Below are 17,042 nucleotides of genomic sequence, written 5' to 3'. Positions count from 1 at the left end.
GACTAGATGCTAAAGTTGCTAAGTATTAAAATATCTGTTCTCGGGATATTGACTGAAGCTACCACCACCACGGAATGAATATGGAAGGGAAGAGTGAATGTAAAATTCTATCTCAATTTAAAATCATCAAGCCATTTTATGATGATGATGATGATTAGTATTAAATTTAAAAGTTTGAGCTCATTGGGCGTATCAGTAATTCTTTTATGCTGTCAGATGTCTGGGGATTCCTTCTGAGTTCCCACACTATTTGGGACACTATCTGGCCCCTCTCAGTAGAAAAACTGTAGGAGTTTATTGACTCTCTGAGTTTAGGGCCACGGAATCCCAGATGCTGATTTTAATAACATATTCTCCAGATGGAACTTTTACCCAGGATTCATGATTTGGCAAATATATAATCTAGTCTTTCTTGCAGTTTTCCCATGTCCAAATTCTTTCTTCCTCATAAACAATCTTTCCCACTATTTCTAAGGCTTTAGATGTCTTCCAATGCTTTTTTAAATGTCTTTTTATGTTTCAAGTTTTTATTTAAATTCTAATTAGTTAACATATAATGTAATATTAGTTTCAGGAATAGAATTTAGTGATTTATCACTTACATGCAACACCCAGTGCTCATCACAGTAAGTGCCCTCCTTAATACCCATGACCCATTTGGCCCATCCCCTGCCCACCTCCTTCCATCAATGCTCAGTTTCTTCTCTATACTTAGGAGTCTCTTATGGATTGCCTCCCTCTTTTTTCCCCCTTCTCCTACGTTCATCTGTTTTGTTTCTTAAAGTCCGCATATGAATGAAATCATATGGTATTTGTCTTTCTCTGACCGATTTAATTTGGCTTGGGCACATGAACCACAGTATTAATAGCAGCATTAACAACAGCCAAATTATGAAAAGAGCTCAAATGTTCACCAACTAATGAATGCATAAAGAAGATGTGGTACACATATATACAATGGAATATTACTCAGCCATTTGCAAAGACACATATGGCTCTAGAGTGTATTTTGGTAAGCAAAAGACCTTCCAATATCTAAGGGTTCATGTAAAAATATCCTGGAGACTTCCTTGCTCTCTTTAGACCATCCTTACTTGCTTTTATGTCTTGCTCTGAACTGGACAGCTCTGTCAGTGCATCCTCTTTGATCTACAGCTTCACTGCCTCAGTTCATATTTGTCCTCTGCACCTGTATGTGACCTACTCATCTCTCCCTGACTTAGCCCCTAATGTCTCCCCAGGGCCCACTTCTCTCCCCTTATTAAACTTTACAAATTTCGCACCACCCAAGACAGAACATTGTTGACTTATTTCACATCTAACACACCGGGCTCGCTGGCTCCCCAGACTAATCAGCTCCCCAGACCAATCAGCTTCTCCTCATTGGTGCCTAGCAATGGCTGAGAACATCCAGGTGTCTACTTCTATGTCACTTCATCCAGAGTGACTGAGAGCCATGGGGTGATGCCCCAATCCAGGAATTTTCTTCAAAACAGCTGAGAGTTTGCGAGGGAATTGGAATAAATGGTTTGGGAAGACCAAGAAAAAGTAGGTAGGACACCAACCAACTGTGTCATGTGGCATCTGGAGGAGAAAATAGCCACCCTTTGATGGGTGACATGGGCTGCCATGTCCCCAGAGCACAGTTGGGGAGGGAAGTGAAGGGAACATGATGAAATTGTGTGGAGTGGGGTGGGGACACTGAGACAGACATAAATTCCTCAGGGTACAGCAGAAAAAATCCTGGTGTCAGAGAGGGAAAATGTCTATTTCAGATTGATTAAATAAAGTGAGATGACGCATTTGTTAAAGCAAAAAAAAAATATCCTACCCTTCTGAACCCATTCCCATTGTACCCTCTCTTCTTAGCATATTTTATTCCCATTCTTCAAGGCCTAAGAGCACACTGTCTGTTAAAGGAACTGTGTATGGCCTGTTTCTTACATTAGATACCAGCTTTAGTGAAGGTCACTAGGCTGACCTCACTTGCTGCAGCACTGAGAGTCTCCTGGGTGTTTGTGGAGTCAATGAGTGAGCATTCCTCTCACACAGACCACCTACTACAGAGAGATACATAAAAAGATGGATTTGTTTTATCTATGTGATTATGCTATTTTTATTCTTGATAGGATCATAAGTCAAATAAATGATAACCAAATAAACTAAATATGAGAGTAAATATAACAAAACATTCAGTTAACTTACTGGTCTTACACATAATTATTATAACAGCTATACATTAATGAATATTTTTGAATATCAGACAAGATTTTAAGCATCTAACATTGATTAACATCTTACAGTTGTTATTATTTATCATTGAAGATCTGTGTGGTTCCCACAAGATTAGACAACATGCCCAGGTTATCTGGCTTATCCAATGGTTCAAGTCCTGAAGTTCTGGTGTCAGAATTCAGATTCTATTTTAAAGACCATTTTACCCAGAAATTTTTACCTATTTAACCCAACATAGGGGCTTCACTGACAACATCTTGTTCTTTAGGAAGGGAAAGGATAGTTAAGTCACATGGGTTTCTGTGTTGTGTGTGTATGAGGGGTGTTTTGAGTGTCTAGCCCTACTTTCATAACCACCCTTTCCTAATGCAAGCTGTTTAAAATCAGACAACTGAATTCAGATCTGTGTGAAGGGGGACCATGAATTTTGTGCCAATGCACTTGCCTGTGTTTTTCAAAAGTGAGAGCACTGAATGTACATCAGGTCTATGGTAACTATTAAAATGAGAATATGAACGTGAAATGTTAAGCAAAATGCACAGTGTGATTAAAGAATGAAAGACATTTTTTCAAAAAATACCTAAATACCTAAATACCACAAAATACCTACAAAAATACCTAAATACCACATGTCAGCATTTCTTTTTTTTTTAAGATTTTATTTATTTATTCGATAGAGACAGAGACAGCCAGCGAGAGAGGGAACACAAGCAGGGGGAGTGGGAGAGGAAGAAGCAGGCTCATAGTGGAGGAGCCTGATGTGGGGCTCGATCCCATAACGCCGGGACCACGCCCTGAGCCGAAGGCAGACGCTTAACTGCTGTGCCACCCAGGCGCCCCCACACATCAGCATTTCTAATTGAACTCAACAACTGATTGTATTTTAAACCTTGACTGTAGACCTCTAAACGTGGTCTACTTTGATACAAGGGTAGTATTTAGGTATTTAGGTTTGAAACAAATTCCTCAACTAGATCTTCTTCTTAAGTCTGTAGGTTTCATTTCCAAAATATTGCAGAAACCTGCAAAACTGGAACTTTCAATGCTACCTGATATTATTTTATGTTGATTATTCCTTTTTCTTGTTTATGTGAGATAGAGAATAAAATCCTGACTAAAATGCTGTTAAGAAAAAGAAAGTTCTGAAAGACAGGATTCAGATAAAGCTAAAATGGCAAAAGTAAAAAAAAAAGTACAAAATTAATTTCTAAACCGCTCATTTTAAACTATTGTCTTAAAGTACATTTTGTATTTTACTCAAAACTTTGGAGCATGCATAAATATGGATTTGTAAATATAGAGATGTATTAATAAATAGCTATTTATTTATAATTATTTTCTTTGCACAAGCAACCTCTTTAAAGGTGCCAAATTTCTTGGCTGAAAATCATTGTAGGTATATAATCATTTACCAGTAAAAGTTAAAAAAAACATATATATACCCTGAAAAGAACACCAGATCCTTAAATTCTGTAACCTATTTTTTTTTAAATCCTTTTCCTTTAAGGAAAAATTACCTACTAGAGAAAAATGTATCAGATTTTTAAAGAATGATACCACCAAATGGAACTGAAATATATTATGATGCATAAATAAAACAAATAATAAACTTATAATTCTAGCCCAATGGACATTGAGGAAGAGATGTATTCCATAAATATTAATTTTACTGAAAATAAGTAATCTTTGAAAATAAAATAAAAGCATATTTGTCAGAAAAATGCAGTAACAATTACCCAAATATAATTTTATTTTTAAAAATTCCAAATAATCCTATGAATATCATATACTGTTTACTACAAAACCACCAAGTTGTTTTTGCATTGGAAGCATCTACATGTTTGGTTTTTTTTTCCCCTCAAAATGAAAACTGATCATTCACAAAGGAAGATATGCACATAGATGATGAGGTAATGAAAAAGTCCTTGGAAACCTTAATCATTAGGGAAATGAAAAATAAAAAGAAAATGAGTTAGTATATCCATACTAGTATAGCTAAAATGAAAAAGGTTGACATTACCCACGATTGCTGCCAATTGGAGCAAGTGGTAATCCTGTGACTTGCTGGTAGGCAGGTAAAATTGAACAAACATTTTGTTGCACTGTTTACTAAAAAATTAGTCATGCCTCTATTAAATGAAATAAAAACATGTGATCCCAAAAAGGAAGCTAAAGTTATTTTTGTCATAATAGTTCTAGACTGAAAATAGCCCAATGTTCATCATCAAAGGGGTAAGAAAACAAAAAGTGTTAATTTCAGAGATGGGAATACTATCTAGGAACACAAAAGAGAAATGTAAAATCATGGCAGAATCTTTAAAAACATACTGAGAAAAAGACACATGATATAAAAAATACACATTTTGTTTTCATGGAAGCAAAATTCTACAATATGCCAAACAGAATAGAGATACAAATCTGACCAGTAATTCCATCCTGGTTGAGTCGTTTTACTGGAAAAGGTCATGAAACACACTTCTGGTCTGGTGAGAATTGTTTCCTACTAGTTAGTGGGTAAGTTACAAGCCCAAGTTATTAAAATTGGTTGAGCAATCAGTTTTGAGCATTCCAATGTTTGTAAGCTATACCACCATTAAAAAGAAATTACAATTGCTGTTCAAAATTGTTTGATTACTTAGTTCATTCTTTGAACAAATACTTATTGTATGGTGTGATGTGAAAATATTTTAATGATTTGTGATTAACAGATTTTTAACAATCCACAATTTGATGTGTTGATGACAACCTAGGAAAAGATCCAGACTATGAAAGTCTATCTGCCTTTCAATGTAAAATTGTAACAAATATAGATGTAACAGATATATAACTTTTCTCTAGTAAATCCCACACAGTCACTTTATACAGCCTTTAAATTGGGGGCAAATCAATGTACTCTTAGTCATGACTTAAGGCAGCACGCTGATGCATATATTTTCTCAGGGCTTCCTTAACTTCACTGTTTCTCATACTGTAGATGAGGGGGTTCAACAAAGGAGTGAAGATAGTATAGAAGGCTGACACCACTTTATCATTGTTAGCTGACCTGTAGGATTTAGGTTGCATATAAGTAAAAATGGCAGCTCCATAAAAGAGTCCCACCACACAGAGATGTGAAGAGCAGGTGGCAAATGTCTTCTTGCGGGCTTCTCTAGAACGCATCTGGAGAACTGCTGCAAGGATGAGACTATAGGAAATCAGGATGAGAGAAAATGGGACCAGGAGCATTAACACACAGCAAATGTACATCACATACTCAAAAACAAATGTGTCAGCACAAGCCAAACGCACCAGAGTAGGGGCCTCACAGAAGAAATGATTGATCTCATGTGCATTGCAAAATGGGAAGCTCATCGTAGCAGCTGCCTGCATGAGCCCATCAGCTGCCCCTAGGAACCAAGACCCCATAGTCATTCTCAGGCATAATTGCCAGCTCATGAGAATGGGGTATCTCAGTGGGTGGCACACAGCCACATAACGGTCATAGGACATGGCTGCTAAGAGGAAGCACTCACCCCCTCCCAAAGTGAGGAGGAAGAAGATCTGCAACCCACAGCCAGCAGGGGAGATAGACTTCTTGCCTGTCAAATAGTCAGCTGCCATTTTGGGCACAATGGTGGAGATGAGCATCATGTCCATGAGGGAGAGTTGGCTCAGTAGGAAGTACATGGGCGTGTGGAGCCGGGCATCCTGGTGAATCAGGAAGATCATGAGGGCATTGCCTACTAGAGAGGTGAAGGCAATCATCAGAACCATCACAAAGAGAAATAGATTGGCTCCTGTGTGGTTAAAGAGTCCTAGGAGAATGAAATCTGAGGTGGTGTTCCAGATGTTCATGATTTCAAGCACGAGTGACACTGCAAATGAAGAAACAGATGACAGAGATTTCATCATTTACAATGCTCTATTTCAATTATATAGTTATTGATAAGTACATGACTGATAATGATAAAACCTTTTTTCAAATCTTTCATCTGCCATTTGCAAAAAAAATTAACTTGGACATAAAGTTAATTTCAACTTTTTCCAACTTATTGTCATTTTCAAAGTTTTCAAAATAAATACCTCCATCTTCATTATTGATTGATAGGCATAATAAACATTTGTGATCAATTGAAAGAATATGATAATGTGTCTTTGCAGCACCTGACACCAACATAGGTGAGCAGGAGGACATTATTCACATAATTTGTAATTTATGTTAGTGCCTTGCCTTGTATCATGCATAGTTAATGTTCTTAGAAGCTGAGTTACAGAAATGTGTTTAACTATATAAAAAGTAGATCCTTGAGGATGACAATGCTATGGACCCCATAAGACAGTAAAATCCCAACACCAGAGAAAAATAGTATATTCAGCTCCAGGTGTTGCCTCACAGAGCTATACAACTCTCTTTTTCTTTTTATTCTTTCTCTTATGCTTCTTCTCTGTTTCTTTTTTTCCTTTTTACCTTCTTCTCATTTCAACTAGATGTTTAATTATCAACTTATGTTTCATAGTAGCTTTTTAACTTGTACCTTTTCACACATATTTTTTTTTTTACAGACACATGCTTCATTGTAGTCTCCCCCCTCCATTATTCAATATTACCTTCATATGTATATAAGTTTTACTTTCCCTGTAATTTTGGGAAGTAGTGTCCTCTAACAAACAGACTGAAATACACACAGGAGAAACTGAAACCCCCTACTTTGTCCACACTGAGAGATTATAGACCCCTTTCACCTCACCTCTATTCTTTTAATTTTTATTTAATTTAAATTTTATAAAGTTTATTCTTGTGTTACATTTTGGCTTTGTTTTTTTCAGTTGTGGCTTCTGACTGCTCCAGATTTTCCAGGGTGCATCTTGCTTGGGTCATGGTTGATATTTTGGACTCTGTATATTCCCTCAACCGTCTCTCAACAGAATGACTAGGAGGAGGAACTCTCAACAATGAAAAGAGCCAGAGACAATGGCCCTCTTGCAGACCTAATGTATATGGCTATAAGCAAAATATCAGAAATAGACTTCAGGATAGCAATTATGAAGTCAATAGTTAGGCTTGAGAAAAGCATTAATGACAATATAGAATCTCTAAGGGCAGAAATGAGATCTAATCAGGTTGAACTTAAAAATGTTATGAATGGTATGCAGTCTAAACAGTATATTCTAACAGGCAGGGTAAATGAGGCAGAAGAATGAATTGGGATCCAGAAGATATGCTGATAGAAAAGAAGGAAGCCAAGGAGGATAAGGATAGGCAGCTAGATGCCCATGAGAACAGACTTAGATCAATGACGCCATGAAATGTACTAATGTCAGAATTATTCAGATCCCTGAGGGGGTGGAAAGACAGAGAGAACAAGAAGGTATATTTCAGAAAATCATAGCTGAGAACTTCCCTAATCTGGGGAAGGAAACAGGCATTCATGTCCAAAAGGCAGAGTGGACTTATCCCAAGATCAATAAAAATAGACCAACACCAAACATATAGTAGTAAAACTTGCAAATCATAGAGACAGGGAAGCTGTCCTGAGAGCAGATATGGGACAGAGATTTCTTACATATAGAGAGAGGAACACCAGAATAACGTCAGACCTGTCCACAGAGACCTGGCACTAAATGAGAAGAACATGTAGCCAAGAATACTTTATTTAGCAATGCTATCATTAAGAACAGATGGAGAGACAAGGAGTTTCCAGAACCAGCAGAAACTGAAAGAATATGTGACCACCAAGTGAGCCCTGCAAGAAATACTAAGGGGAATTCTATAAAAGAAGAAAGACCCCAGGAGTAATATAGACCAGAAATTTTCAGAGACAATCTATAGAAACAGGGACTTTATATGCAATATAATGGTGCTAAATTAATATCTTTCAATAGTTACTCTCAATGTAAATGGGCTAAATGCTCTCATGAAACAGCACAGGGTTTCATATTGGATAAAAAGACAGGGCCCATCCATACGCTGTCTACAAGAGATTCATTTTGAACCTAAAGACACCTCCAGATTGAAAGTGAGGGGATGGAGAACCATTTAGCACACTAATGGACCTAAAAAGAAAGCTGAGGTAGCAATTCTCATATCAGACAAATTAGATTTTATATCAAAGACTGTAGTAAGAGTTGTAGAGGTACACTCTATCATACTTAAGGGGTCTATCCAACAAGAAAATCCAACAATTGTAAATATCTATGCCCCCATCTTGGGAGCAACCAACTACACAAACCAACTGATAATGAAAATAAAGAATCATATTGATAGGGGTGCCTGAGTGGCTCAGTTAGTTAAGCATCTGCTTTTGGCTCAGGTCATGATCCCAGGTCCTGGGATCGAGTCCCACATCGGGCTCCCTGCTTGACGAGGAGCCTGCTGCTCCTTCTCCCTCTGTCTGCTTCTCCTACTGCTTCTGCTTGCTCTTTCTCTGTAAAATAAATAAATAAAATCTTAAAAAAAGAATCATATTGATAATAATACTTTAATATTAAGAGAACTCAATACTCCACTCGCATCAATGGAAAGATCACCTAAGCAGAATATCAAAAAAGAAACAAGAACTTTGAATAACACATTGGACCAAATGGACTTTGTAGGTATATACAAAACATTCCACCATAAAACAACAGAATACTCATTCTTCTCGAGTGCACACAGAACTTTCTCCAGAACAGACCACATACGGTCACAAATCAATTCTCAGTGAATACCACAAGATTGAGATTATCCCCTGCATGTTATCAGGCCACAATGCTTTGAAACTGGAACACAATCACAAGAAAAAAATTTGGAAGGAATTCAAACACCTGGAAGTTAAATAGCATCCTGCTAAAGAACGATTGGGTCAACAAGGAAATTAAAGAATAACTTAAACAATTCATGGAAACTAATGAGAATGAAAACACATTGGTCCAAAACCTATGGGATACTGCAAAGGTGGTAAGAGGGAAATACATAGCTATCCAAACCTCTCTCAAAAAATTAGAAAAACCCCAAATGCACAAGCTAACCTAACACCAAAAGGATCCAACAGTACATTAAAAAGTTTATTCACCATGACCAAGTGGGATTTATTCCTGGGATGCAAAGATGGTTCAACATTCACAAATAAATCAATGTGATAGAGCACGTTAACAAAAGAAAAGACAAGAACCATATGATTCTCTCAATTTATGCAGATATAGCATTTGACAAAATACAACATCTGTTCCTGACTAAAACTCTTCAGAGTATATGGATAGAGGGAACATTCCTCAATATCACAAAACCATCTATGAAAAGCCCACAGGGAATACCATTATCTAGAACCACGACAGAGGTCTCCACTCTTACCAACATTTTTCAACATAGTGCTAGAAGTCCTAGCCTCAGCAATCAGAAAACAAAGAGAAATAAAAGTCATCCAAATTTGCAAAGAAGTCAAACTCTCTCTCCTTGCAGATGAAATGATACTTTATGCGGGAAACCCAAAAGACTCCACCCCATAATTACTAGAACTCATACAGCAATTCAGCAGTGTGGCAGGATGTGAAATCAATGCACAGAAATCAGTTGTTTTCCTACGCACTAACAGTGTAACTATAGAAAGAGAAATTAAGGAATTGATTCCATTCACAATAGCATCAAAACCATAAGATACCTAGGAGAAAACATAACAAAAGAGGTAAAAGATCTATACTCTAGAAACTACAGGATGCTTATGAAAGAAATGGAGGAAGACACAAAAAAATATGGCAAAACATCCCATGCTCATGGATTGGAAGAATAAACATTGTTAAAATGCCTATCCTTCTCCAAGCAATTTACACTTTCAATGCCATCTTTATTAAAATACCATTGGCATTTTTTACACAGCTGGAACAAACAATCCTAGAATTTGTATGGAACCAGAAAAAAACCCAAATCACCAAGGGAGTGATGAAAAAGAAAAACAAAGCTGTGATCATCAAGACATCATGGTATAGGCACAAAAACAGACACACAGACCAATGGAACAGAATTGGGTCTCCAGAAATGGACTGTCATTTCTATGGTCAACTAATCTTTTACAAATCAGGGGGGAAAATCCAATTGAAAAAAGACATTCTCTTCAATAGTGGTGTTGGGAAAATTGGACAGCTACATACAGAAGAATAAAACTGGACCATTCTCTTACACCATACACAAAGATAAACTCCAAAGGGATGAAAGATCTCAATGTGAGACAGGAATCCATCAAAATCCTAGAGGAGGACATAGGCAGTAACCTCTTTGACATCGGCCACAGTAACTTCTTTTAAGACAAATCTCCAAAGGCAATGGAAACGAGCAAAAATGAACTTTTGGGGCTTCATCGAGATAAAAAGTTTCTACACAGCAAAGGAAACAGTCAGCAAAACTAAGAGGCAGCCCATGGAATGGTAGAAGATATTTGCAAATGACATTACAGACAAAGGGCTGGTATCCAAGATCTATAAAGAACTTCTAATCCTCTATACCCAAACCGCAAATGATCCAGTCAAGAAATGGGCAGAAGGCATGAACAGACACTTCTCCAAAGAAGACATACACATGGCTAACAGACACATATAAACATGTTAAACATTACTAGCCATCAGGGAAATACAAATCAAAATCTCAATGAAATACCACCTTTCACCAGTTAGAGGCAAAAATTAACAAGGCAGGAAAGAACAAATGTTTGTGAGGTTGTGGAGAAAGGGGAACCCTCTTTCACTCTTCGTGGGAATGCAAGCTTGTACAGCCACTCTGGAAAACAGTATGGAGTTTCCTCAATAGGTTAAAAATAGTACTACCCTACCAGCCAGCAATTGCCCTACCAGGGATATACCCCAAAATTACAAATGTAGTGAAAAGAAGAAGCACATGCACCCCAATGTTCATATCAGTAACATCTACAATAGCCAAGGTGTGGAAGGAGACGAGATGCCCTTCAACAGATTAATGGATAAAGAAGATGTGTTTCATACATACAATGGTATATTACTCAGCCATTAGAAAGAATGAATACCCACCATTTGCATCGACATGGATGGAACTGGAAGGGATTATGCTAAGTGAAATAAGTCAAGCAGAGAAAGGCAATTATCATATGGTTTCACTCATATGTGGAACATAAGGAATAGCATAGAGGATCATAGGGAAGGGAGGGAAACTGAATGGGAAGAAATCAGAGAGGGAGACAAACCATGAGAGACTCTAGGCTCTGGGAAACAAACTGAGGGTTACAGAAGGGAGGGGACTGGGGAGATCGGGAAGCCAGGTGATGGGTATTAAGGAGAGCACATGTTGTGATGTGCACTGGGTGGTATATGTAAATAATGAACTATTAAACACTACATCTACTATACAGTGCCTAACTGAACATAATAAAAAGAAAAGCATTTTCATCTCTCCTCTGTTCTAGCTTATTGAATAAATAAAATCATAGCTGCAGACATGGGAATACTCATTTTTTCTCAAAGATATGGTATAATTCAATGAAGTTACATAGCAGAAGGAGTCCACCTTGTCCACGGCATTCCCTTTACCCTCACTTTACACAGGCATCCCTTACTCAAATGCCATTCAGGATGGAAAATGCTGTGCAATCTCTAACTCCATTCCTTGAGCATCATTACTGCACTGATAGTTTTCTACCTGACAGTTTTAGTTGTTTATTTCAAAATTAGACATGGTGAAAATACACTTACTCCTTGCCAAATGTGTTTTGCATTTGCCAAAAATCTGTGATGTAAACGTCCTCATAACTCTAACATGCAGGCTGTACCCTTAGTACCTAAATGAAATATCTAATTATAGAGTTCAGTATCACTTTCCTGAAGAACCTCAAAACCCTCCTACATTATTTCTTTGACCCTTGAGCTTCCATCCCCCTATTGTTGAAGACTGACAGAACTTTAAACCTATTTAAAAATCAATAGGTAACTTAGTACCTGTAGGGTGTCGGACAAGTTTCTTAATTTTTTTTTGCTACCATCTTATCTATTTTGAGTGTATGTTGGCATTAAGTATTTTTACATTGTTATCCAATCATTACAATATTAATCACCAGGACACTTTTCGTATTCTCAAACTGAAATTCTTGTATCCATTATAATAACTTCCTATCCTTTTTCCCCCAGCCCCTGGCCAGCACCATTCTATTTTCTAGTCTTTTTATATATGATTAATATAAGTACATCAGATAAGTAGAGTCATACAGTAGTGCATGTGTGTGTATGTGTGTGAGTCTGTGATTGGCTTATGTCATACAACTTAATATCCTCAATATTCATCCATACTGCAACATGTGTCAGAATATTCTTCCATTTTAAGGTTGAATAATACTCCTTTGTATATATTTACTACATTTTACCTATTAACTCTTTCCATCTATGGACATTTTTCTGTTTCTTCCACTCCAATTGTATACTTAAATAACTATTTAATGGGATTTTCTGGTAACAGATGCTCATTATTAGTTATTTTGATTAGGTAAGCATATATAATAGCATTAAATAGAGTAATTTGCACTAAATTTTAGTTTACCTCATACAAGATAAGTGTATGTGGTTTTAGAGAGTAATTACGACTTATACGAATTTCCAGGTTAAAAATGCATTTTCTTATTATGATGTTTCTACTTGCGGTTATTAAGTATATTATTAAATAAAAAGTAATTAACTCAACTTTTCAAGGGATATCAGAGATAACTATGCAATTTCTTTTTAGGTGAAATAAAGGTACAAAAGCAGCCATCATAATCTTATTGACTAGAGTGCTCATAGGAATTAGATTATCTAATGGAAAAATCAACTAAATGTGTCAAATAAAATGAGTGGAAATATTTATATTTTCCTAAGATGTGATAATACATAATTATTTGTTTAATTGAAAATCCTATCTTTTCATACTGCCCAGGTAAGATAATTTGCAACTAATTAAAATGTTTTTAACTTGCACAAACAAGATCCTAAAGGATAATCTCTATCAAGATTTACTATGGATACAAAGTGTGGTGGAAACTTAAAACAAGGAAACAACTTATCTTGCCAATAAAATATCTATGATGTTATTAAATAGATTAATGAGAACTCAACACTGACTAGTGTGGCAATATGAAAATTTAATATTTTGAAAAATAAATATTTCTTGTTTACCTTCACTATGGCTTGAGAATATTAGAAATTGTTTGTCTTTTCTTCTCTTTCCATAGGGTTCCATTTAGAATGCTGTCGAAATTGTTAGATCTTTACTTAAAATCACAAAGTCATCTCTTTTGCAATACTATTAGAAGACAAAAATATACCCTCTCCTTTTTCTCATAGAGTAATTATAGAATATTTAAGAGGCTGTCTATAATTTTCCCTTCTATATTTTTCTGATCCCCATTGCTGTCACTTAGTATTAAAATTATAAATCTTCTCCAGGATACTGAGAAGATTAATCAATCATTTTCTGTACAAAATAAAATAGTAACAGCTAGATCATTTATTTGATTAAATTCACAGGCTAGTATAAGAGTTTTACTCTGATCTGGCTAGTATTTATTTTAGTTCTTCATATTGTAGGATAGATAACAGAGTAAATTTTATATGTAAAACTGTACAGCGTGTAGTATTATTGCAGATTTTCTGGAGTTCAAAATTTGTATATAAATTACCAAATATTAAGAGATTAGTTTGACCTACTTACATAAAAATGATGGCTTTCAACAGGCTGCATCTGCATCCCCTTTGAGCAACATCATCCTGAAACACCTCTTCTAGTCTGGCAACATCAAATTTGCTCATATCGGTGTCTACAATGACCTATTAAAGGGAGTGGCCTCTTGACATTTTTTGCTAAAAATACTTTCTTACAAATATGCTAGTGTTGCATTAGTCTGACTTTTTGGATGCCAACAGTACTTAATTTTAAAGGATCTTAGAGATTTTGAAAACTTAAATATCCTTTCCCCTTTCAGAAAGCTGTGATTCATTAAAATAAGAGAGAATCATTTACAAGGAAAAGTAGAATGGACACAAGTGATCTGGGAAAGGGATGATGATTTAAAAATACAATGAGGAGTAGATTTATCTGATTCTGGCATTACTTGTTTAGATTTTGATAAAGAGGAAAGATTAAAGAGTTTGTTGTTAAGAGACAAGCTTTGTCAAAAAGATAATTTAAATGATGAAATGCTAATGATGTACTATATGTTGGATAACAACAACAGCAACAACAACAACAACATAATAATAAAAAAGTTTTAAATCACTTTAAGTTTAAAAATGATGACATGCATATGTGGAATTTATGAAACAAAATGGGCAAACCTGGGAGGGGAGAGAAGGAAGCCATAAAAAAGACTTTTAGCTATAAAGAACAAGATGAGGGTAGCTTGAAGGGAGGTTGGTGGGGTGATGGGCTAAACAGGTAATGAGTATTAAGAAGGACCCTTGTTTCTCCTACTGATCTTCCTAAGGAAGGGAAGAATGAAGGGGGTAAACAGAAGGGGGAATGAACCATGAGAGACTGTGGACTCTGGGAAACAAACTGAGGGCTTCAGAGGGGAGGGGAGTGGGGGATTGAGATAGGCCAGTGATGGGTATTAAGGAGGGCACATATTGCATGGTGCACTGGGTGTTATATGCAAGTAATGAATCATGGAACATTGCATCAAGAACTGGGGATGTACTGTATGGCGACTAATATAACAAAATAAATATTATTTAAAAAAAAGGACCCTTGTTGTAATAAGCACTGGATGTTTTATATAAATGACGCATCACTAAATTCTATACCTGAAACTAATATTAGAATGAATGTTAACTAACCGGAATTTAAATAAAAACATGAAAAAGAAAAAAAAAGTGATGAAATGTATAGAAAATTCAGTTACATTCTTTTTTTTCTTTCTGAACTTAATTTGACAGAATTACTGTGTGTCATAAGTTTCAATTTGTTTATACCTATTTTATGTTATTTTATTTTATGGCTTATATGTTTCTTTGTATCTAAATAATAAAATATATATTTATTTATAAAGTATTTATATTTATAAAAATATATAATAGAAACAACAGCTACAGCAGATGGTATTTGTTGTGCCAATCACTTCGTAATTTGATTCTATCTGGGCTGCTTTTTCATGATTTTATAGCTTGGAGTTTATATTTTCAGTTTCCAGACAAACCTTGGTTTAGGGGTTGGTTTTTACCAATTCTGCCACCTTGACTTTTCTACTATTAAGCATACATGTCACATTCTACATTTGTTAAATTCTATATACATATAAAATATATATAATATGGAATAGTTGATGGGATAAGCTACCTTTGTTCAAGTATAAGATGTTTTAATTGCTTAATCCAGGTGAGCTGTAATAATTATTATTTTATTTATTTAAAAAGATAAAAAGCTTCTGCACAGCCAAGGAAACAGTCAAAAAAACTAAGAGGCAGCCCACGGAATGGGAGAAGATATTTGCAAATGACACTACAGATAAAAGACTGGTATCCAAGATCTACAAAGAACTTCTCAAACTCAATATATATAGCATATATAATAGCATTAAATAGAGTAATTTGCACTAAATTTTAGTTTACCTCATACAAGATAAGTGTATGTGGTTTTAGAGAGTAATTACGATTTAAAAATACAATGAGGAGTAGATTTATCTGATTCTGGCATTACTTGTTTAGATTTTGATAAAGAGGAAAGATTAAAGAGTTTGTTGTTAAGAGACAAGCTTTGTCAAAAAGATAATTTAAATGATGAAATGCTAATGATGTACTATATGTTGGATAACAACAACAGCAACAACAACAACAACATAATAATAAAAAAGTTTTAAATCACTTTAAGTTTAAATGATAAATTTAATAAACAAATAAACAAATCAAAAAATGGGCAGAAGATATGAACAGACACTTTTCCAATGAAGACATACAAATGGCTAACAGACACATGAAAAAATGTTCAAAATCATTAACCATCAGGGAAATTCAAATCAAAACCACACTGAGATACCACCTTATGCCAGTTAGAATGGCAAAAATTGACAAGGCAAGAAACAACAATTGTTGGAGAGGATGTAGAGGAAGGGGATCCCTCCTACATTGTTGGTGGGAATGCAAGTTGGTACAGCCACTCTGGAAAACAGTGTGGAGGTCCCTTAAAAAGTTAAAAATTGAGCTACCCTATGACCCAGCCATTGCACTACTGGGTATTTACCCCAAAGATACAGACGTAGTGAAGAGAAGGGCCATATGCACCCCAATGTTCATAGCAGCAATGTCCACATTAGCTAAATCATGGAAGGAGCTGAGATGCCCTTCAACAGATGACTGGATTAAGAAGCTGTGGTCCATATATACAATGGAATATTACTCGGCTATCAGAAAGAACGAGTTCTCAACATTTGTTGCAACATGGACGGCACTGAAGGAGATAATGCTAAGTGAAATAAGTCAAGCAGAGAAAGACAATTATATGATTTCTCTCATCTATGGAACATAAATAAGAACTAGGAAGATCGGTCGGGGAAGAAAGGGATAAAGAAAGGGGGGGTAATCAGAAGGGTAATGAAACATGAGAGACTATGGACTATGAGAAACAAACTGAGGGCCTCAGAGGGGAGGGGGGTAGGGGAATGGGATAGACCGGTGATGGGTAGTAAGGAGGGCACGTATTGCATGCACTGGGTGTTATACGCATCTAATGAATCATCGAATTTTACATCAGAAACTGGGGATGTACTGTATGGTGACTAACATAATATAATAAAAAAAAAACATAAAAAAGAGAGTACATGATAGGTTTTAGATTTGCTTCTCCCTTTTGATGTTGAATAGGCTTTGTGCAA

General features: G+C 35.8%; 1 protein-coding gene across 1 annotated transcript; it reads right to left on the bottom strand.

Annotated features, from left to right (window-relative positions):
- Positions 1 to 5,130: 5,130 nt before the first annotated feature.
- LOC113261900 (olfactory receptor 2T8-like) lies at positions 5,131 to 6,123 on the bottom strand. Its single transcript, XM_026508212.2, has one exon. It carries the CDS (start codon positions 6,121 to 6,123, stop codon positions 5,131 to 5,133), a length of 993 nt encoding a protein of 330 aa, XP_026363997.2.
- Positions 6,124 to 17,042: the final 10,919 nt, after the last annotated feature.

This window comes from Ursus arctos, unplaced genomic scaffold (genome assembly GCF_023065955.2).
Source record: "Ursus arctos isolate Adak ecotype North America unplaced genomic scaffold, UrsArc2.0 scaffold_5, whole genome shotgun sequence".
Lineage (NCBI taxonomy): Eukaryota > Metazoa > Chordata > Mammalia > Carnivora > Ursidae > Ursus > Ursus arctos.
This window is presented reverse-complemented; position numbering and strand designations above follow the sequence as displayed.

Excerpts from the sequence above, each read along its gene's own strand:
- LOC113261900 (XM_026508212.2), bottom strand. The coding sequence starts at position 6,123 with ATGAAATCTCTGTCATCTGTTTCTTCATTTGCAGTGTCACTCGTGCTT.